At 56.8% G+C, this 21885-nt stretch overlaps 2 protein-coding genes across 5 annotated transcripts in view; one reads left to right on the top strand and one right to left on the bottom strand.

Moving 5' to 3' along the window:
• SHMT1 (serine hydroxymethyltransferase 1) overlaps positions 1-10815 on the top strand; it is a 36606-nt gene extending 25791 nt beyond the window's left edge. For 2 of the 3 annotated variants that reach the window (XM_037808126.1, XM_037808125.1), the window contains exons 6-12: positions 3049-3130; positions 3619-3831; positions 5147-5263; positions 6303-6425; positions 8366-8500; positions 9387-9497; positions 9829-10815. In XM_037808126.1, coding sequence (XP_037664054.1) covers positions 3049-3130; positions 3619-3831; positions 5147-5263; positions 6303-6425; positions 8366-8500; positions 9387-9497; positions 9829-10001 — 954 coding nt within the window. In that variant the 3' untranslated portion in view covers positions 10002-10815. The remainder of the gene's footprint in view (positions 1-3048; positions 3131-3618; positions 3832-5146; positions 5264-6302; positions 6426-8365; positions 8501-9386; positions 9498-9828) is intronic. The other variant, XM_037808127.1, reaches the window with a different exon arrangement.
• On the bottom strand, positions 8037-21821 carry SMCR8 (SMCR8-C9orf72 complex subunit). Of its 2 annotated transcripts, XR_005212565.1 has the most exons (3): positions 18979-21821; positions 9705-15398; positions 8037-9589 (listed from the first exon to the last, which is right to left on the bottom strand). XR_005212565.1 is itself a non-coding variant. In XM_037808124.1 (2 exons), the coding sequence occupies exons 1-2, from the start codon at positions 21327-21329 to the stop codon at positions 14945-14947; spliced, it is 2805 nt and encodes a 934-aa protein (XP_037664052.1). In that variant the 5' UTR covers positions 21330-21821; the 3' UTR covers positions 8037-14944. The 2 variants fall into 2 exon arrangements, 1 of the variants encoding a protein (XP_037664052.1); XM_037808124.1 differs by having other exon boundaries at positions 8037-15398.
• Between the last annotated feature and the right edge of the window lie 64 nt (positions 21822-21885).

The raw sequence follows: 21885 nt of genomic DNA, 5'->3' as shown, positions 1-21885 counted from the left end.
TCATGGGGAACTCAGCGAGTGTTCCGTGCCATATTTACTGGGCTTCGTTGCACTCGATCGATTGGTGTTTTTTCAGCCTTTGTCTCAGTTCTGGTGATTGCACACGTGGTTTTTCCATGTAAGTGACATTTCACTTCTTTTCACTGAGAGCCTAGCAGATTGCAGTTTTTGGCTCCTGGTGTCTTGAAGATGGGGTTTGAAACATCTAACAGTAGTAACAAAACGCTTTGTCTTTGGACTTGGAATGTACCAGCTGGTTTCTGCGGTGCTTTGACTGTTTGAAAGAAATGTGGCCTGAGAGTCGTGACCAGCCAGTTTTTGGGAACCTCGGGAGGTCCTGGGCAGCTCTCATGCTCACGGGCAGCATCCTCTGCTACCGAGGAGCCCCTCCAGGGGCTGCAAAGCCCCTCCCTCTGCCCGGTCCCTGGTTAGCACAGTTGTGGGGCACACGGTGCAGCCTGCAGCCAGGTGGGTGAGGTTGGGGAGCCACCCCCACCTCTCCTCAGCCGGGGCCTGGCCCTCGGGGTGCAGGAGGCACGTGCAGCTCACCCCTCGAGAGCTGTGGGACCCTGTGGGACCAGCCTGGCAGGGATGGGGGCGGCCAGGCTTGGGGGGCCGGGAGGGGCTGCCTGACTGGCCTCCACCCCCGCCCCCCACCTCCTTTCCACGGGACCCGGCCTCGTCCACCCTCTGGGTGGCCACTGGGGCCTGGACAGTGGCCTTTCCTCATCTGCCTCCTCCTGCCCCCGCTCGTCCCGGGGGCTGCAGTGACAGGGACAGGGCACCTTGGCGTATGCTGGGAGTGCTTATCAGTACTAGCAGCGCCTTTATTGTCAAATTTTGAGGATGTAAAAAGGAAAAAAATTAAAAAGCAAAATGTGGAAGGAGTGAGCAATAGATTTTGGGGGGTAATTATGCTTCATTATGCTTTAAATTTTATTAGAGAAGTTGTGGGTTTATAGAATAATCATGCATAAAAGACACGATTCCCGTACACCTCCCCACCACCACCACTTGCATTGGTGAGGAACATTTGTTACAACTCATGATAGCTCTTTTTTTGTGTGATTCTATTTTTTTTTTTTAAGAATAGTTACATTTGATGAAAGATTAAAGTTACAATTGAGGACAGATGATTAAAGTAGTACTATTAATTACTGTCCGTAATTTACATAGGGGTATTTTTTCCCCATATTCCCAACCTATTATTTTTTTTTATGCACACAGGATAGAGGGAGTGTCTGTCACATGGTTTTATGATCACATAGTCACATGATAAAAGCTGTATAGTTACACAATCATTATCTGAGATTAAAGCTACTGGATTACAGTTCAAGAGTTTCAGGTATTTTCCTTCTGGCTATTCTGCTACACTAGAAACTAAAAGGAAATGCCTCTAGAATGAGTCAGTGTCAGTCACTTGTTAAGTCCTGATTTCTCGGTTACACCTCCTCCCTCTCCTGCGGCCGATCCCTCCGTCTTCGGGGATGTCTGGGCAATGACCATTTTCGCTTCTTCATTCTGGAAAGGGGCATCGACCTTATGGGGTAGACGCGTGAAACTGGTTCATGTTCTTGGAGAGACTGGAACATCCGGGTGTCAGGGCTTATCTGGCCTGGGGGACATCTGGAGGCTGTAAGTTTCTGAAAAAGTAAACTTACCAGGTAACACTTCAGATGGAGCCCAGGGTTTTCAGGAATACTCTTGGTTGGGGCTTGGCATACTGCGGCAATTTGCAGTATCTGTCTGAAGCTTGCATGAGAGCAGCCTCCGGGATGACCACTAGACTATACTGAGCTTTAAAAAAAATTTAGACTATGTTTTGTTTTGTTTTGTTACTGTGGGTCAAATATTGGTATTTCATGAAGATAATTTCTTTGCCGAGTTCAGGTGATGGAGAAGAACCACACCCTTGAAACCAACCAAACCGCAGATCGTCTTTCAGCCTTTACGCGCTGCGGCTCCCCATGGCCCAGCACCGGGCGTCTGTCCCCCAGCTGGTGCTGGGGAAGGCTGGGGGCTCCAGAACAGACCGATCCTGTCCCACCCCTGACGCTCTTCCCACAGTAATTCCCTTTGTTTAATTGCACTTCACGTAACTTTAACAAACTGCACTTACTAAGAAATGGATTTGCCAAAAAAAAATCTTCCTTCTCACATGAAGAGCCGCAGCCCTCTGGAGCGGGGCGTGTGGTGGTGGGGGGCAGGGGTCTCCTACGAAAGGCCTCCCCCACGGCCCACAGAGCCCACCGCCATCCTCCAGCGGCCGGATGCTCAGGTTCTCTTCCTGGGCTCTCCATGCTGTTCCTTCGGTCGGTTTGTCTGTCCTGCACTCTTACCTGCTGCCTCCATTACTATCACTTCTTAATTTATTATTAAATATCTCTTGTCTTGTGTAGAGGTTTTGTACCTCTTTCATCACCATATCCCTTCTTAGGTACTGTATGGCGTTTGACACAAATGTAAGGGTATTATTATTAAAATCTCATTTTCTATTTTTGTTGCTAATATGTATCTGCACCTTTGATTTTTGTTTCTTGATCTCATATCCAGTGACACTGATAAATTCACATATTAATTCTAATAGTCTGTCTCTAGAACCTTTTGTAGGCAGTCCTGTTGTCTGTCAATAATGCCAGTAGTTTCTTCTTTCCCAGTTCTTAGGGCCTCTAGTTCTTTTTCTTGCCGTACTGTACTAACTTGGGAAAAATGTGTGTCGATGGTGGGTGTCTGTGTGCCTGTTTCGTGCGGAGCGGTCTTCTGGCTCCTTGTCCCGCGGCAGAGCCCCAAGGCAGGACGGCAGGGCGTGAACAAGGCTGCCTCCTCCACCCAGGGTGGGACGCCGAGGCCGAGCTCACGGCCCCCCAGCCTCTGCTCTGGCCGGGGTCCCCTCCCAGTTTTCATGGTGGAGTGGGTCTCAGCTTGGGGTGGGCAGGAGAAGCCATCTCACCTCGACAGCTGGCAGAAGTCCAAGCAGGAAGTAGAGCAGGAAGTAGGCACGTGTGGCTCGGGAGATGCTGAGCCACCCCCATCCCCCTTGTGCCGCAGGTGTACCCCGACACGGGCTACATCAACTACGACCAGCTGGAGGAAAACGCCCGCCTCTTCCACCCGAAGCTCATCATTGCCGGTGAGTAGCCAGGTGAAAGCAGCCCCACTCGGCAGTGGTCCGGGCCTTGTACAGAACTAAGATGTTTGCACTTTCCCACCATGCCGTGGCTTGTTGCGGTTCCTGCCTTGGATACCTGAGTGTCCCAGGTGTGAGCACATTTCCCCTTCCGGTAGGGAGCTGAACCCCATGTAAGCGTCTTTGAGTTCCAGGCTTGGAGTAACTGCTGGAAGGACAAATGTCTTCTGTGACCAGCGTTTGTTCTGGGTGGAAAAAGGTCCACGGCCGTCTGCAGAGAAGCCTTCGGGAATGTTAATTCCCATCTGACTGGCAGTGGTGGTGGAGGCTGGGGCTGTCCTAAATCCCAGCAGCTGCTGGCAGCACAGATGGGGGTTCTCGGGGGCTTTCTCCACTGCTGTCCACAGAGGCTTCAGGGGACACGTCAGGGCGCTCTGCGTGTCCGCCAGGAAGTGGAGCCTCCGCCTGACGGTGCCACCTTCCCACCCCAGGCACCAGCTGCTACTCCCGGAACCTGGACTACGCGCGTCTGCGCAAGATCGCGGATGACAACGGGGCCTACCTCCTGGCGGACATGGCCCACATCAGCGGGCTGGTGGCGGCCGGCGTGGTCCCTTCACCTTTTGAGTACTGCGACGTGGTGTCCACCACCACCCACAAGACCCTGCGTGGCTGCCGGGCCGGCATGATCTTCTACCGGAAAGGTGGGGTCTGCGCGGGGCCACGTGCGCTGCCTGCCTTTCTCCTTGGGGGTCCTGCTTGGGTTTCGAGAGCTGGGAACGCTCTGACCTGGCATCCTTGGAAGATGCTGGGATCCCTGGGAGAGCCCTTAGGAAGGAACAAGGTCAGGCTTGGCAGGAAGGACTTTGGAAGGAAGCCCTGAGCCCCTCTCGCTGCTCCTCGTGCACTCACGTCCTGGGGAGGAGGGCGCGGGCAGCTGGCGTGTTCCGTTCCCTGCCAGGTGCTCACTTCTGTGTCTCAGAGCCCAAGAGGCAGGCGTTGTCTGAAAGGAAGGGGGGCAGGGGAGGCCTCAGCGCAGCTCTGGGTGAGGCGGGGGCTGGGTAGCAGATTGGGGGTACTTCCCGCAGCCTGGCAAGCTGTGGGTCTCCTGGTGGAGGCCTTGCGGAATCAAACCGTAAGTCCCCGATGTCTAGACCCTAACGCCAGCCTTGGGGATTTAGTGAGGCGTTTCCGCTGCCTGGGGCCCCCTGCCTGGGAAGCCACACGAGCAGCCCTGCGTCCTGCCATCGTTCAGCCCACAGCGAGGCTGACGGGCTGACCGGGCATCAGAGGGCCCCCACGGTGGGTGCTCTCTTCTCCCCCAGCAGTCTTCTCCCCACCCCTGCCATGGGCCAGTGCGGCTTTGGCACCCGATGATGTGTCTGTGGTGAGGCGCTCTTCCCACGTGCCCGGGAGATGCCCTGTGGGTCTCCGTTACAAGCTGACGCTAATTGAACTGAGCAGGAGCTGGTTCTGGGGCCTTCTTGGGCCTCAGTTCCCCTCCGGATGGGGCTTGTCACATGGTACCCGCCTCTCCAGACCGTGAGGAGTGAATGAGGGAGCTTTATGTGAAGTGCTCAGAAGGCTTCTTGGCTCACAGGAAGCTCTACAGAGTTATTGTAGTCACGTGTTTCTCAGAAAGGAACCTTCTCCCCTGTATTAAGCTGAAGAGTTTTGTTTCCTGCAAAGTCGTCCTGTCGGAAGACTGCTCTCCTGGACACTTCCTAGGGAAATAGAGCCCAAGGCATGTTGTTCGTTATAATCTCAGTAGAAGCCATTTTTGTGCTTTCACCTTTGAAAGCAATGGCACAGCGATGCGGTCAGCGGAGACAGGTAGAACTGAGCACTCCAGTCCTTCTGCCAAGGAGGAAGGGCTCCGTCGCTCGGCAGCGTTGTCCGCACTGTGGGGGCTCAAGGCCTCTGCTTTTCTGGCAGCTCTGGCCAGTCTGGATTTGAGTCCAAATCAAGTAAACGCAGAGGGGACAGCCTGACGGTGTAACTGGTGTCTCCTTGGTCCAGGAGTACGCAGCGTGGACCTCAAGACGGGCAAGGAGATCCTGTACAATCTGGAGCCCCTCATCAATGCGGCCGTGTTCCCAGGCCTGCAGGGAGGCCCCCACAACCACGCCATCGCTGGTAACAATGTGGGGGAGAGCTGTGATGGGAGTCAGGTGGGGCCGCGGGAAATGGTGCCCCTGCACGCGCAGGGCGACCCTGAGGCGCGGCCAGGCCTGGGCGGAGTCATACACTGTCTGGGGAGCCGTCCTTGAGAACTGGCAGGGAAGGGACACGCCAGTGAGGAGGTTGTCTTGATGGGGGCGGGCGTTGCCTCCAGGCCCTGCCAGGAGAGAGGGTCCAGGCCGGACGGCCTCTTGCCGACAGGTGTGTGCTTCCCACCATGGGGGTGGGGCGCTAGGTGGGGGACCCCGGGGAGCCCGGCACCTGGTCCAGGATCACCCAGCAGTGGGAGGACTTGCAAACAGATTCCTTCTCGCCGTTCACGCGGCCTCGGGAATGCTGTGAGTGTCTTGGGGTTGCTCGAGCGCTTTAAGGGGGACCTAGGGACAGTGGAGTCAAGTGGGGTTGCAGGCCTTCAGGGTGGGGAGGCATCGGGGGCCACAGGGCTGCTTCTAGGCCCCCCTTTTACCTCCAAACTCTGCAGCCAGGTTCTGCGGCCCAGGGGACAGGGCTTCCGGGCCTGTGACCCCTTGTTTCAGCCGACGCAGCTCCTGATGATGCCCCTGCCCTGCTGCCTCTCTGTAGCAGCCCTCGAGCTGACCTGAGGGGCCTGTGGGGCCTGGCTGTGCCACCTGTACTGGGCCAGCCCCTCACCTGCCCCTTACCTGAAGATCCCAACAATCGGGCACACGGGCCTTCCAGGTCGTCACTGGCACGCGTCAGGGTGAAAGCGCTGTGAGGGTCCACCTGCCGGTGGTAAACTTAACTAGCACTGAACCTCCGTGTCTGCAGGTCAGCTCCAGGAGAAGAGGCCTCTTCAGGAAGGGGCTGGAAGTTTAGCCAGGCAGTTGTAGGATTAAAAAAAATCATTGGGGGGAAAACAAATGTCATCCCCCCTCCCCAGGACCCCGAGAAGCAGGAAAGCGTGGAGGGGAACGAGCGATGGCCCCGACCCTTGGCTGCGTCCTGACGTGCTGACGTGTCTCTCCCCCCCCAGGTGTTGCCGTGGCCCTGAAGCAGGCCATGACGCCGGAGTTCCGGGCGTACCAGTGCCAGGTGGTGGCCAACTGCCAGGCGCTCTCCGAGGCCCTGACCCAGCTGGGCTACGAGATAGTGACAGGTGCTCACGGGGACGGCCGCGGAGGCTGGGTGGTGGTGCAGGGCCCCGGGGTGGGACTCCTGCCTTCCTACACGCCCAGCTTGCCTCACACTGTTACTGTGTCTTCATACACGGAGAACATGACCTGACGCAGAGGTCAGCTGGTCAGTGGTGGTGGCAGTGGCTGGCATTTACGAAAACGTGCTTGGTGCCGGGTGCCCTGCCACACACTACACACTGCCTGCTTTAGGCCTCAGCAGCCCCTTGGTGGTCTCGTTGCACAGCTGGGCTCAGAAGTGTCGAGCTGCTTGGCTGCAGCCACACAGGTGGTGGGCGAGGGACAGGCGGCACCGATGCCGAACTGCCTGTTGAACTCGCCCTGAAGCACCTGCCAGTGGCAGAGGCGAAAACACTGTTGTCACCGGAGCCCACAACCCTCGTTCACGGGCATCCACAATGGTGAGATCCTGTGTCATGGCCGTCTCCTGGGTGGCCGGGGGCCAGGTATAGAAATCCCTTTTAGCCACGGTGTCCTCTGCACCACGGTGACCTGTCCACGCACAGGATGAGCCTTGCCCGGGGCTGGGTGTCCATGTGTGCTTGCTAGATTAAGTCCTGGCACTGGCGGTAGATGGCACTGCCTTCCGCTACCCTGGGGCTGCCCTGGAGGGGGTGGCTTTTAGGGTTGATTTTGGAGACACTTAGAAAATTACCAAGTGATTTGGGAGGAAACAAGCCACAAGTGGCACTGAACAGGCCGTCACCCTCCAGGCCCTTAGGCCAACATCTGGTGTGTCGCACCATGGCAGCATCCACTCGGGGCTGCAGAGGCTGGACGTGTCCCCAGCAGCCTCACTTCCCTCCTCTGCACAACTGCTCACATTTTTTTCTTTTTTTAATTCAGTTTTTTTGAGATATATTCACATACTATACAGTCATCCATGGTGTAGTCAACTGTTCACAGTATCATCGTGTAGTAGTGCATTCATCACCCCAATCTATTTTTGAACATTTTCCTTGTACCAGAAAGCGTGAAAATAAGAAAAAATAAAAGCAAAAAAGAACATCCAAACCATCCCCCCCCATTTTTCATTTAGTTTTTGTCCCCATTTTTCTACTCATCCATCCATACACTGGATAAAGGGAGTGTGATCCACAGGGTTTTCACAATCACACTGTCACCCATTATAAGCTACATTGTTGTACAGTCGTCTTCAACAGTCCAGGCTACTGGGTTGGAGTTTGGTAGTTTCAGGTATTTACTTCTACCTATTCCAATGCATTAAAACCTAAGAGGTGTTATCTATATAGTGCATAAGAATGTCCAGCAGAGTGACTTCTCGGCTCCATTTGAAATCTCTCTGCCACTGAAATTTTATTTCATTTCATTTCACATCCCCCTTTTGGTCAAGAAGATGTTCTCAATCCCACGATGCCAAGTCTAGATTCATCCCCGGGAGTCATATCCTGCGTTGCCAGGGAGATTTACACACCTGGGAGTCAGGTCCCACGTGGGGGGGAGGGCAGTGAGATCACCTGCCGAGTTGGCTTAGCGAGAGAGGGAGAGAGAGAGAGAGAGGAGAGAGAGAGAGAGAGAGGCCACATCTGAGCAACAAAGAGGTACTCGGGGAGACTCTCGGGCACAATTATAAGCAGGTTTAGCCTCTCTTTTGCAGTAATGAGCTTCGTAAGGGCAAGTCCTGTAATAGAGGGCTCAGCATATCAAGCTGTCAGTCCTCAATGTTTGTGCCGCTCACCTGTTCTGAAAGGATTCTGTCCTCTCCCAAATTTCTAGGTCCTGGGGTGTCTCTTCTCCAGCAAGCAATTAAAAATCTGGAGTGTGTTGGGGAGTGCTCACTCTCTTGGCCTCTGCTGCAGCCTCCTGCTGTCCCTGCCCTCATTTCTTGGGGAGAAAGTGATTCCTTCCCTTGGCCTGGAATCAGCTTTCTGTGTTTTTACAGCTCTGACTTGGTTTCCAGGTGGTTCCGACAACCATTTGATCCTTGTGGATCTCCGTTCCAAAGGAACCGATGGTGGAAGGGCTGAGAAGGTGCTAGAAGCCTGTTCTATCGCCTGCAACAAAAACACCTGCCCAGGTGAGAACCCTTGGCCTGCTGAGTCCATCTCCTGTGTGCATCTCCGGGGCCGAGTTCCACCCTGTGAAGAAGCGGGTGCTGGGGGCAGATGTCCCATGATCTGGGGGCATGGTGCGCCATGCTGGATGGGTCCCCACAGATGCAGCCTTCACCCAGCGGGGAGCAGAGATGGACTGGCCTGGTCTCGAGTGCTTGGAGGCCAGGCGGTCACGTGGAGGAGGGAAGTGGCTCATCTCAAACCGAGACTGGGATTAGCCCGTGTTAGGAGCAAGGCCACGTCACAGAAGATGATTCTGCAGATTCTAAAATGAAGTGGTCAGAGCGTGATTCTCCCTCTTTCCCACCCTGTTGGGCCTTTGGGTCCCTCTCTAGTGTTTAGTTCAGTTCTCAGGCAGCTCCTTAGACTGAGCTGGTGTGGTTTTCTGTCCAGCAGTAACCACAGTGACACAATGAATTACTGAAGATGAAAGTCAAGAGAGGTGAGAGTGAGAACAACTCAAGGAAGAGTGTTCTCCCCAGCAACTCTCATCTCAGTTTTTATTGCGATTTTCAGGGCAGGGAGACGTGCTGGCACTCAAGGCTGTTTGGGGAGGCAGGAGGGGAGGCAGGACGTTTTGACCTTTATGACACCAAGATCGACAGGCAAGTAGACAACAGATAAGCCTGGCTTGGGAGTGGAATGGACCATGTGCAAGAACATAGTGTAGTGAAGCAAGACGTTCCCAGACAAAGGCAGCTTCCTGCCTGTCTGCACACTGAAGCAGAAGCCACGGAGTTCCCACAGCCGGCATCTCCGGGTCCGTTCCTCCTGGCCCCCGTGTCCCTGTTCAAACGCACAGCAGGAGGTCCTGCGTGGGTTATGGACAGAGTCCTGTTTATTTTGAAGGTGACAAAAGTGCTCTCCGGCCCAGCGGTCTGAGACTGGGGACTCCAGCACTGACATCCCGTGGACTTCTGGAAAAAGACTTCCAAAAAGTAGCCCACTTCATTCACAGAGGTAGGATATGGTTTGGGAAGTTGGCCGCCTTTTGGTGGGTGGATGGAGCTTCTGGCTGTGAGTACACAGGGTGGGGACGTTCCCCTCTCGGGCTGGTGGGACAAGAGATGGCAGAACTCACGTCAGCAGGACATCCTGTCTGAGACGTCTGTGAACTTGTCCTGCTGCTCTCTGCCCAGGACAGGGGGCATCCAGTGCCACACTCACCCCTCTGTGCTTTGGGCTCAGTCCAGTTCCCCTCTCGGCAGGCCTAGGGCTGCCCCGGCTCCCAGGGCTGTGGCCGCACCTAAGCTGCCAGACAGTGGGCTCGTTTCGTGTCTTGCTGGTGCAGGCATAGAACTGACGCTGCAGATTCAGAAGGAAATTGGTGTCAAGGCCAGCCTGAAGGAGTTCAAGGAGAAGCTAACAGAGGATGAGAAGCACAGAGGGGCTGTCAGGGCTCTCAGGGAGGAGGTGGAGAACTTCGCTTCTGTCTTCCCTCTGCCCGGCCTGCCCGACCCCTAAAGGAGCTTGGCTGCCCCCAGACCCAGGACAGCGGGGTGGCGAGGAAATTGCTGGCCCGAGGTCCCAGCACCCTGCAAGGCAGAAGGCCCCAGAGGGGCCACATCACTTCCGTGCCCCCTGAAGGGGTTACTTTTTGAACTTTCCTCCTGTATTTTCTTCACAAATTGGATCAAATCAAAATTTGTTTAAAGCCCATTGTTAGTAATTTACTGTTAGTTATTAAGGAATTTAAGTTTGAACCTGTCTTCCTCAGCCGGATGTAATTATTCTGGAAAAATAGAAGACTGTCTAGCCACGGAGCCTCAGCTCCCCGGACAGGGATGCAGGGAACACCCTTCTCCAGTGGCGTCTGGGCTTCCCAAACTTGCTGCAGCAGACAAGAAACACTCAAGTTAATGGCTCGTAAAAGCTGCCATTCTTAATGTTTGGTTACCCGGTGTCTTGCCAAAAGGAGCACTGGTTTAGGATCATCAGCTCTGAGGGGGGGGATTCTTCAGAATGCGCTGACGTGTGCTTTGTATCAGAATAAGCCAGACACGTCCGCACAGGTGCTGCCCAGTGGGGTGGGGGGCTGGTGGGGAACGTGGAAGGGCCATGACCCCGCTCCCCACTGGAATCAGAAAGCCCAATGTTGCCTTCCCAAAGAAACTTTATTTTTTCATAAAGTTGAAGTGCAAAACATAGATGACCATTTTTAACCACAATTACATTTTAACCACAGAATGTCTAGAAGAATAATAGCTTTAAAAAATACAACTAAGTTTTATATCTCAAAAAATATCTGAACTCAAATAAATTAAATCTTTAAAAAGTACATGTCTTACACTATTTATTTGGCATTGACTGGTTACTCCTGTGCAGCAACATCTATAAAATGCTGCCGGGCGTGTCAGCTGTACTGCTCCCATCAGCCCCTGTGACAGCTGCCGCTCACAGATGGTCGATGGCACACACCCAAACACAAAGGGGGGACATGCAGTCAAGAAACAGCTTCTCCTTAAAGTAACAAAATACACTCATCACAGATGATGCTTTTTGCCACGGCTGGGAAGGCAGCACTGCTCTCAGCCCAGCCTGTGGGCCCAGCTGTCCAGGGCTGGACAGTTGGGGGATGGCCCCACAGCCGGGGGCCTGGCATTGCTGGTTCTCACACCATGGTCTGGAAGGGGACGCCATGGGGCTGGGGCATGCCCTGGTCTCTACAGCTCTGCCTCCAATTGGGGAGCTATGAAGCCACCAAAATCTAAATTGAGGGGTCTGCCTGCCCCCCAGCTGAAGGACAGAGATCTGCAAGCCCCTGGCATGACACAGCCTGGGTGGGGGTGACGGCTGGGACCGTCCCCTTCGGTTTGGAGCTGGAAGCCAGGGCCCCACTCCTGTCCATTCACCGGCTGGGGGGGCCTCTCCCCACTAAGCCCAACTTAGTCAGATAAAGCCAGGGTATGTCAGCGGTCAGAGGAGAAAGGGACCAGGAAAGCTTTGTATCTGCTGAGACTGACTTTGCTTTGCAGCCAGAAGCAGAACTCTGCTTTTACAGTCTGTACGCCCTAGCTTTTGTAAAAATTCCAGTTTCATCACTTCTTTTCACAGTATGGGGGGAAGGCCAGAAAGCTGGCTGGTCTGCTTCAAAGTACAAACCAAGGCACTTTCTCCTGAGCTTTTTAGGGAAGTGGGAGATAAAGGGGATGGAACCCTGACAGCTTGCTGCGGGGCCAGGGCCTCCGATGGCCGCACGCACCTGCTGACGAACTGGTTTGAGATGGTGCTGCCGGGTGTGCAAAGACATGACTGAGCAACACCAGGTGACCTGACGTGCAGCACGAGGACTGGGGGGCGAGAAGTATGCACCTGCCCTGGCAGAAGTGGGGGGCCCGAGTGTGCAGACGTCCTGCAAGCAGGTGCCTGTTCTGTGCCCCGAGAAACACTTAGTGGTGCTGCTGCAGCCCCAGCACCTGCGGGAGCCTCCGCTAGCCTTTCTGGGACTCTGAGGGATCTGTCACCTCTCTGGGTGGAAAACTACCATCCTTTGAATATAGTAACTGACCGGAACAAAGCTAAAAGCTGGGGTGGGGTTGACAGCGGGGCCATCAGCGCCGTTTCCATGTCCTGGAGCAGGTGCGCCGCTAGGAGCCGGTCTCTGAAGTCCAGCGAGGGTGCTCAAGCGCAGCTCCTGGGAGCCGTGAGGCGGGAGGCAGTTTGGGCGGGCGTGACGTGGGCTCCACACGCAGCATGAAAGCTTCTGTAGACCTCGAAGACGGGCTTCTGAAACCACCAGTGCCTAACCGCCAGCCTGGCAGGTTCTCCTGGACCTGCCTGATTCTACAAAGAGGGAGGGAGTCGCGGGCTGGGGGTAGAGCTGACACCCCAACCTTCAACAGACCTGGGCCTTCCGAGTGACAGAGACGTCACGAGGGCACCGATGTCATCTACCTTCTGGGAAGTGTTGTTCTGGATGTTTTTATTAAAACTTATTACCCTATGTTAGCGGAAACCCCCCAGGTGAAAGTCCTAGGAGAGACGAGTCCCGTTGCATAGGTGTCCGGGCCATGCAGATTTGCAGACGCGACACGTCAAGCTCTGCAGGGTGGAGGGGCCGGGCAGCCCTGGCCAGGGCTCAGTTCCAGTACGGCCATAAGATCCCTTTACAAAGAAACATACTTTGTATCAAGTAATCCCTGGAAACTGCCACACTGAAGAGTCAAGTTTTTACCCAAAATCTAAATGCTGGCACTCAGCCGCTGTCCGGCAAAGCCCTCATTTCCTAACGAAGAAACGACTAGCAAAGCGCCTGCTCTGCTGCCGGCGGCTGGTTCTGCACAGGAACCACATGTCCTGGCTGCTCCCCTGGCTGGTGGGGACACCCCAAGGCCGGGTCTCTGAGTGGCACTCTCGTGGCCACCTCTGCGCTGGCCTCCAGGCCAAGTGTGGCTGCAGCTGAGCCTCTGCCAGGAACTCTCTACTGTGTCAGTTTCCTGCCCTGCAAGTTTTCACGCTGCCGCAAAACCGAGGAACGCAACAGTGTTGGCTGTGCCAGTGAGCGCCTTTCCAGTTTTTCTGTCATTTGGACTCTGCAGGCCTTTTCCCCTTTTAAGACAAAACACTGCACCATCACATCTCGGATGCCTGAGCAGACGGCTGCGAGCCACCCGGAAAGAAAATAAACAGCAGCACTTACACCACCAGGAAGGTGAGCATGGTATGCTGAGGGGAGACAGGAAGCAAGCCCAGCTCTCCTTGCAGCCGCCTTCACGTGCTACAGTGGATGCTGCACAGCACCCCGGGACCCTCCTGGAGGCCCTGGTCTGTAAAACACGCAGCACAGGCACAGGGACGCCGAGGTGGGGGTGGCACCGCCTCATGGGCAAAACCACACCCTGTGGAGGGGCAGCCGCCACCAGGCCCGCCTCCTTTGTGCAGAGTGCTGGGGAGGAAGGGCCGCAGTGGGGGGAGGCACCCATCCCGGCCTTGCCCGGCTCCTGCGGCCTCCTGGACGGGAAGTGCAGCTAGCTCCCCTCGGTGATCTCCATGGCGGTCTGCAAAGTGGACGGCAGGACCCAGGTTCCACAGAACCCGATTCACGTCCGTTACACCATCTTTTTTTCTTGGAGCAAATTAAAAAGCAGCAGCAACACCCAGTTTTCCCCACTGAGGGGAACAAACTGCTTTAAGAATAGATAGAAACTCGCTGAGGCTGCCAGGAACCCTTCCTCTCCATCTCAGTGGCCACTGGGCAGAGCCCCGGGGTGGCCAGGCCTGTGGCAACTGCCGCCAAGGAGACGGGGGCAGTGGGCCGGAGGGCCCCTCCTGTGAATTCCTCTGCCAGCGTGGGCCTCCCTTGGGGCTGGGAGTGGAGTGTGGGGAGAAGAGCCCCTGCCGAGGGTGGATCCGTGGGGGGCTACACACAGAGGCCGTTCCAGGAGCTTCCCACTGCAAGTGTGCGCCCCGAGTGGCCGACAGGCCGGGCCAGGCAGCTGAGCAGAGCTCTGCTCTCGCCGTGCCAGCAAAACCCCGTGCGAGGTAGTGAGGTGGTTGCAAAGGCGTGAGATGGGTGCGAGGATGGGGGCCAGAGCTGGTGGCCTCTGCTGAGTCTGACCATTTCTGGAAACCTTTCTCAAGAGGGAAACACCAACTTTGGCCAGGAAAGGCCCCTGGTTGCTCATCTCCTGTACAGTGGGGACGGCCTCACAGCACCCTGGCCCTGCCCATCCCTGGGCTCCCCGACAGTGGTTTCGGGTTGCCTGGTGCCCTCTCCCCAGCTGGGCACTAGCGACCCCGCCAGTTGCTTCTGCTGACCTGGGCTGAAGGACTTTCAGGGCCTGTTTGCAGCCCATCACCCGGGTGGGGATGCAAGCCAGGGGATGAGGTGCTGCGGGCTTGCACTCACTCGCTGCAGCCTGCGACGCTCTCGTTCTGCCTGGCTGTGGGGAGCACTCCCCGCTCTGCCTCGCTTGTTCGGGAGCCTCCTGGGGATCACGGCCCTGAGGCCACACGAAGGGCCCGTGGGATGTGAGGGACGCAGTGCACGTGCATCATCCTGCCTTCCACCAAGTTGTCACCATTTAACAGGCTGTTTCCCCGACTCATTTTGCCACTTGTGTGTCTGGGTGCTGAATTTGGCTGGCGTGCTCCTTCCATTTAGGTTCTGGCCTTCCCACCCCTCGTCCCACCCCACCCAGGGGACCTGCCTTGGCCTCGGGTCCTTGGGAAGCCATGAGCCGCTCCCAGGCCAGGGCCACGCTTTGCTAGGGGCGTGAGAGCTGCTGCCGCCCCCCCAAGATGGCTGCATGGCCCAGAGCCACATGGAACCACAGCTGCCACCTGTGCTCTATCCCCCCCCAACACCAGGAGTCTAGACCGCCAGGCCCAGGCTGTTTGGTCTTGCCAAGCCCTCCCCACCCTGCACCCTGAGTTGCAGGTCTCCGTCACAGCAGCTGGGACCAACCTCAGATTTTGTACAGGAAGCTGGGGACATAGTCAAACCTGAGCATGGGGTGGCCGGTCCCCGGAGAGCCCTGCACGAACTGCAGCTTCAGCAGCTCAGCCAGGTACTGGACCACCTTGACGTCCTCGTCCACCAGGCCCAGGGTGAGCTTCAGGAAGCTCAGCCGGCGGCCAGCCACCCACTCCTCGCTCTCCTCCTCGTGGGCGGGCAGGTGCAGGTGGTGGCAGAAGGCGTAGAGGAAGGCTTTGGAGCAGAGCTGGGCAAGCGTGCTCTGGACATGCAGGTAGTAGGTGCTGCCCCGCTTGATCTGGGTGCGGTGGTCGGCCAGCCGGGGCACCAGAGTGCCCCTGTAGAGGGGGCCGCGCAGGGTCTTGCTGTCCAGGTCCAGGACGCTTGTGTAGCGGCTGTAGCGGCTCAGGGCACGGAGGGTACCGGCGCTGGTGGGAGAGGCCACCCTGAAACCGACAGGCGAGGGTCAGCAGAGGGGACGGGGAAGGGAAGGTGGGGCTTCCTCTACCCAGGCCAGCGCCCACCCAGAAGCACCACCCACCAGGCTCTTTGGACGGCTCCTCCCCGCCCTCATGGGCACGTGTAAATGCCTTGGCTTGGCCCTCGGCCCCGTCCTGATCCAACTCCCACAGCCCTGGAGACGACACCTGTCACCGCCCAGAATGGACTCTCCTCCAGAGCCCGGCTGAGCCTTCCGGACCTCAACACCAATGACCCGCTTGCTCTGTGCAGACTACCCTTTTCTCCTTTCTGGGCGGGACCCACCCCAACCGGGCATTTACAACCCTGTGCGCTCTGCCTTCCCACAGAGCTCTGTCCCCTTCTGCAGCTGGGTCTGTAACGTGGGGACAACGCGCTGCCCTGGACCCTGAGCAGCCCTCAGTAGGTGCCGTGTGCCGGCTGCCATCACACCCCTGCTCCCAGCCCCGTCTCAGCCACGTGCTGCCTGCTCTCTGCTTGTCTGGATGGGGGCTTCCAGAAGCAGGCTGGTGTCTGGCAGTCTCAGGCCACCACAGCCCACCCCGGTGCCCGGAACATTGCAGGCAGGCAGCAGGAGGCCTGTCAGCTACCCCTCTGGATCCACTGCCCCTGTAGCAGGGGCTGCCCTCTAGAGCCCACAGGTGGCTGGCTCACCAGACACTGCCCAGGTTACCACCCTCTGAAATTCAGGACTGCAGTCAGATAAACGGTGTTTCTTAAAAAGGGCTGACAGTCTACCTGGAACCAAGGTAACAGCACGTTTGTCCTTCCTGAGTTTTGTCTTCTTATATGTTTAACAATTGTCAATACATATCCAGTGGGTACAGGCTCTAAAGGGAATGCGACCTGAGCCCGGAATTCTTGTCCTGAATGAGCCCCATTTGTCTGGGACTAATGACGTGCCCATAAGGCCACTGAAGTGGGAGGGGGTGCACGGTCTCAGTGTCCGTGGGGGACCCCGAGGTTGGGAAGGTCCAGGGCAGGGTCAGTGGAGCTGGGCCTTGGAAGGATGAGCTTGGGGAAAGGCTGAGGGCACCCCAGCCCATGTCCCAGAGGTGGTGAACAGAGGCTCCCAGGCCAGGCGTGCTGAGAGCAGAGAGGAGGCTGAGCGCAGCACCCGGGCCACGTCCTCAGGTGGCAGGAGCCAGAGCTTGCAGAGGGCAAGCAGCTATGAGGTTCCTGGGCATGGCAAGGCAGCGCCAAGGCCCCGCTGTACCCCCACGTCCCACCCTCCTCCTTGGCTCTCCAGGGGCTTCTCTGAGGCCCTCCCGGGGCTCAGCCCACTCCAGAGGCGCCTTTACATGGCCTGAGGGGTGCCAGGCCCAGGGTCCAACACCTGCTCCCACCTGGCATGCCCAGCCCAGCAAGGCCCTGACTTGGTGGACCCTCGAGAGAGCTGTGCCTCTTCCTGCAGGCAGGAAAGCTGGTCTCTCGGGATGACCCCTTGTGGGGTGTAGCTCCAACTCCCCATCCCTGCCCTCACCCAGGGCTGCCACTACTTTCGGTAGAAGTGATTTCAAACTTCTCTTCCTGTTACCATCAAAGCTCCTCGCGAGGTGGCCAGACTATGTGAAGCAGCACAAGTCTCCCACCTCCTTTCCTCGGCACATGCCCGAGGCCCTGAGCCTCCCACGCCACCTCCCACCTGACTCACAGTCGCTGCAGCCCACCCAAATCCAGACAGGCAGCCCTCTACAATGTGCGAGCTGAAGCCCAGGGTGGCCGCACCGGTCCTGGATCCCTGGACTGCTGGGTGGCTGCGCTGGGACTCGGGCCAGGGCCTCCGCCCACACGAGCAAGGTCTCCCACCAGGGGAATGGACACGGCTTCAGAAGCAGGAGCAGTGGGGCCTGTTGACTTGAGCAGAGCTCGTTTTCTAAACGCTGATTCTCCCCCTCTAACGCTACAAGTAGCTGGTCCAGCGGACAAGCACTTCCAGGCACATACGGAAGGGCCTACCTGAGTGAAAGAATGAAGGGCCGGTGAGGTTGGTGGTTCTGGGGCTACAGCCCTTAAAAGCAAAGCGTGATCTTGGCCCCATAAAAGTCAACAACTCCAGCGGGCAGGTTCCGGAAGCCCACTCTCAGGTGCTGAGGGTACGAATGAGGCAGAGGGACTGGCCCAGACCCTCACGGCCACAGCCTCCCCCATAACCTACACAGAAACACGTCACTAGGGATTTTCATCTCCCACTCCTTGCCATCGGGTCCCCTGCTCACCCCAGCAGGACTTCTTGGGGGTTTACTGCATTTGGGGCACCGCAGCCAAGCCTTGAGCAACACATTCCCCAGAGAACGAGGCCTCCCTGCCCCAGCCACCCACCTTCCCGCTCCCGGTTCCCAACCTCTGGGCACGTCAGGAGACCGGAGGGGAGTCTAATGGGAGAAGCACGCGGACACTGCCACTTGGGATTCTTTGCTGCACTCTGAACTCTCCCAGTGTGGTGGCCTTGCCCACTCCCTCCCAGTGCCCAGCGCCAGGGCTGGCATGGCGTCGGGCAGATTCTCAGCAACACTGCGGGGTGCGCTGGCCTGCAGCCCACGACTCCTCCCCCAGGTCAAGCCAAATGCAGCCAGGGTTAGAGGAAGTGCCAGGCGACCTCCCTAGAAAGGGTGAACCTGGGGAGACGAGAGATCTCATCCATTTTAGGGACCCATGTGAAGAGACAGTCAGGAAATCAGAACAAGCTGGTCCTGAGGGCCGTGTGGGAAAACTTCATTTTGCCCTTTCTCTGGAGTGTGGGAAGTACAGACAGGGGCAGGGGTCCAGGACGACCACAGTTCAGGGGCCTTTGTTTTACAGATGAGGGAAGTGGGGCTCAGAGAAGGGAGTGACTCACCCAGGGCCACAAAATGAGGAAACTAAACACAGTGCACCCACAGAGGATAGAAGTCCTGTTGCCAAATGAACTTGTCAAGCAGCATTTGGAAAAGCAAAATTTACTAAAGCAGAAGTAATGTGGGGAAATGAAATATAAAGCGTTCAAGGAGCAGGAGGGATGAGACTGGTTACCGCATTTCTGCACTAAATCAGGCTTGTAGGATGAACAGGACAGTGAAGAGAAAGCCACTGGTGCCTCTGCCATCCCTCTCCTCCTCGGGAGATCCCTTCTCAGTCATTTACACCATAGTGTGAATTTGAGAGAACCCGAGCTCTTGCAGACCAGTTGTTCTCAAACCTCACCGTACGCCAAATAAATCCCACGTCATATCCCAGACCAACTGAGTGGGAATCTGAGGAGGATGCTCAGGAATCTGTGATTAGAAAATTCTCCAAGGAATTCTGACACAGCAGGGTACAGACCAGTGTCGGGAACTGATTAAGAACTGCAACCCCCTCGCATGACAAACACAGAAGCCAAAGACCAGAGCAGGGCAATGATTTGCCGAAAGTGACACAGTGGGTTGGTGGAGGGCCCAGGCTGGGAGCCAGGCCAACTGATCCCATACCCCCTCACCGACCTGTTACCTAGCCCAACAAGGTGGGCCCCTGGCAGCCTCACCTCTAACCAGACAGGGCCCTTCCCCACCACCTGTAAGCGGTTACCTCTGCAGGCCAATAAGCTTCCACTTCTGAAAATCCGTAATGTGCAGAGGGGAAGAGACCCAGTGCTTCACAGGTTTGGCACAGCGGCTGTAGTTGGGGACGAAGATGGACAGTGCCGTCACAAGTTTCCTGACAATGGCCTCGTCCTCCCCCAGGACCACGAGTGTCCTTCCACTGAGCAGGGAGTAGATGGCGGGGTGGGCAAAGGGGTACTGGCGGATGAATTTTAAGGCGTTCTGGCCAGCCCTCTTTTTATGCCTCTCAGAATGAGCAGAGGAGGGAGTCCTGTCCGAGCTTGTGGAGGCCGCGCTGCTCAGGTAGCTCGTAGCGTCCGAGCAGCTGTCCAGGCTGGTCTTGCTGACATCACGGCCGGCCAGCAGGCAGCTTGGGTCCAGCTCGTAATTGGGGAGGCCTTCGGAACTGCTGTCTCGGGAAGAAGGGCTGGTGTTTTCCACTGCCAACTCCACAGGGAAACCCTGGCCCTTCAGCCCGTGGCGCTGCGGGGGAATGCTCACCACTCTGTCCTCATCAGAGAGCTTGGGGGCCGGAGTGGAAAGCGGTGCCAGCGCACTGTCACTCTCCTTCCTGATACAGCAGGAGGAGTCTGTCTGTGACTGGGCATTCTCCACGCTGCCCTCCTCTGCCTCCCCCAGCTCCAGCAGGCCTGGGCTGGCCTGGAAGTGGATGGCTCCTTCGGCGTCATCTGCATACAACTCCTCTTCGTTGATGGCACTTGGATAGCTGGCCTTGAAGTCGTCAGGGATGAGGGCCTCCGAGGGGCAGGTACTGAGGACTTCAATGCTGTCCTCGCTGATGGTCCTGTGGCTGGCCGCTTTGCTCCGGACCACCTGGGGGCTCAGCGGCACTGTGAGGCTGGCCTGGCTGTCAGATTTAGACAGCATGGAGGTCGACTTTTCCGTGCCCAGAACCTCGATGCTCTCACCACTGCTGATACTCCCTTTCATATCCATGTCCAGGTAGTCCATGTTCTCCTGGGGGTCAAAACTGCTCAGTTCCGTCACCGCCGCTTCCCTGTCCCCCTCGTCCATCAGTTCCTGATCCATCTTGATCACCACAGACTCCACACTGGACTTGTAAGAACCAACACTAATTAACACTGTTGGAATCGGACATTCTTCCAGAGACCTGGAAGGCGGCCTGTCTTGAATCTGCTCAGGGGGTGTGCTCTCTTGTTTCTCTGTTACCCTAACAGGGACCTCCACAAAGTCTTCAAAGAGGAAGCTGGTGACGTGCTGTTGCTTCAGAAGTGCCCGGTCAATCTGATTGGTCAGGAGGTAGCACAGGTCTCCTCTGAACATGTGCTCGATGTGGCTGAGCTGGGCCAGGGTCTCGGTGAAATAGTCAGTGTCACAAAGCTCCTCCAAGGTCTTCAACTTCTTGTCAAAACACTTGGAAGACTTTGCTTTGATGAGTTTTGGGGTGTAGGCTGCTCTGCGGGCATAAAGGTCTGTGTCTGCAGGCTCATTGGGATTAGAGGTAGTGGATGTCGGGTCAGCCTGATCCTGGCTTGTCTCCCCCGTTTCACTAGCAGGCAAATCGGACTGTTTCAACTTCCGATGAGGGTACGAACGGATCTGCTTCAACAGGTCTTGATGTTCAATGATGGACTTCTCCACACTGGCCAGTTCATTGGCTTTCTCGATCGCCTGAGATGAGTAAAAACCTTTGTCATTGGCTTTCTTCTGGATCTCTGTTTCTGTATGCAGCACTGTCCTGGTATAAGCCAAGTCTTTCAGCTTTTTTTCAAGTTCCCCGGCAAATGCCTTCCTGTTTCCCATCTTCAGGCACTCAGAAGCTTTGGAGAATTCAGCCGAAAGCTCCTGGAACTGCTGCATGATTTTGTGCTGGTCAGCCGAGATGTAAGCCATGCAAAAGGGCCTCACGAAGCCACGGGCCTCCAAGTCATAGAGGGTAAGGTGGTGCACATATGCAAAGGCTCCCTCCTTGGAGTCGCCCAGCACCACCTTGGAGTCCTCCACAAAGTTCAGCTTGGGGTAGGCAGAACCAGGGGGGTGGCCCACGAAGGAGGCCTGATAATCCACAGACATGATCCGTAAGGAGAAGTAATTGAGATCAAAAGTGCCAAAAACTTTGGTGTCACTGGGGATGGTCAGCAAGGGTTGGGGTCCCACCTGCTCCGAGAACTCGGAAATGAGGATGAAGTCCCGCGAAAACTTGGCCCCGGACAGTATGGACCATGGGTTGGCTCCCTGGCTGGCAAAAGGGAAGAGCGGCACCGAGTACTCTTCGGGCAGGGCCGGCTCAGTGTAAGGTTCCTCCTCGTAGTCATCCTCTTTGGTGAAGGCCACCACATCTGGGGCGCTAATCATATTTCCAGATATGTGGAGAGGACATGGAGAGGAGGGTGGGAAAAGACTGCGGGGAGGCCAGGCCTCTGGAGGAAGCAGCACGGTCCTTGCGGCGTTTTTTCAGCCCTCAGGGGTCCTAGGCTGCCTCTCACACACTCGAGGACTCGAACTTCAGCCGCACCCTCAGATGTGGAGCTCCGCCGGAGCCCTCGGCGGCCTCACGAACCCCAAAGCCGCAGGCCCAGAAGACCGGGGAGACTGGTCGCCCTCCTCCTCCTTCGGCGACCGCGGCCGGCGCAAGGCACCTGCGGCGAGGTCACCCGCACTCCCCCGAACCCACCGCGCAGCAACAGCCCCCGACCTGAACGGATGCCAAACGCGGGGCTACGGGCCGTCACAAGGGTCAGCCAAGCGTTGCCGCCCCCGTCGGCCCGAGGGCAGAAACCGTCGCGGCTCCTCGGACGCCACAACCCGGAGCCAGCTACCGCGGCGCCGCCATCTTGGTGTCACATGACTCGCGCGCTCGGCGCCGCGTGACCCGGAAGCGCTCGCGTAGACTTCCGAGCAGACAAGAGAA

The sequence above is a fragment of the Choloepus didactylus genome, chromosome 18, assembly GCF_015220235.1.
Source record: "Choloepus didactylus isolate mChoDid1 chromosome 18, mChoDid1.pri, whole genome shotgun sequence".
Classification (NCBI taxonomy): Eukaryota; Metazoa; Chordata; class Mammalia; order Pilosa; family Megalonychidae; genus Choloepus; species Choloepus didactylus.
Note: the sequence above shows the minus strand (reverse complement) of the source record. Positions and strands in the feature narration are given on the sequence as shown.

Excerpts from the sequence above, each read along its gene's own strand:
- SMCR8 (XM_037808124.1), bottom strand. The coding sequence starts at position 21,329 with ATGATTAGCGCCCCAGATGTGGTGGCCTTCACCAAAGAGGATGACTAC. Across the intron at positions 15,399-18,978 it reads AAGCTTATTGGCCTGCAGAG|GGTGGCCTCTCCCACCAGCG; the intron begins GTAACCGCTTAC and ends TGTCGGTTTCAG.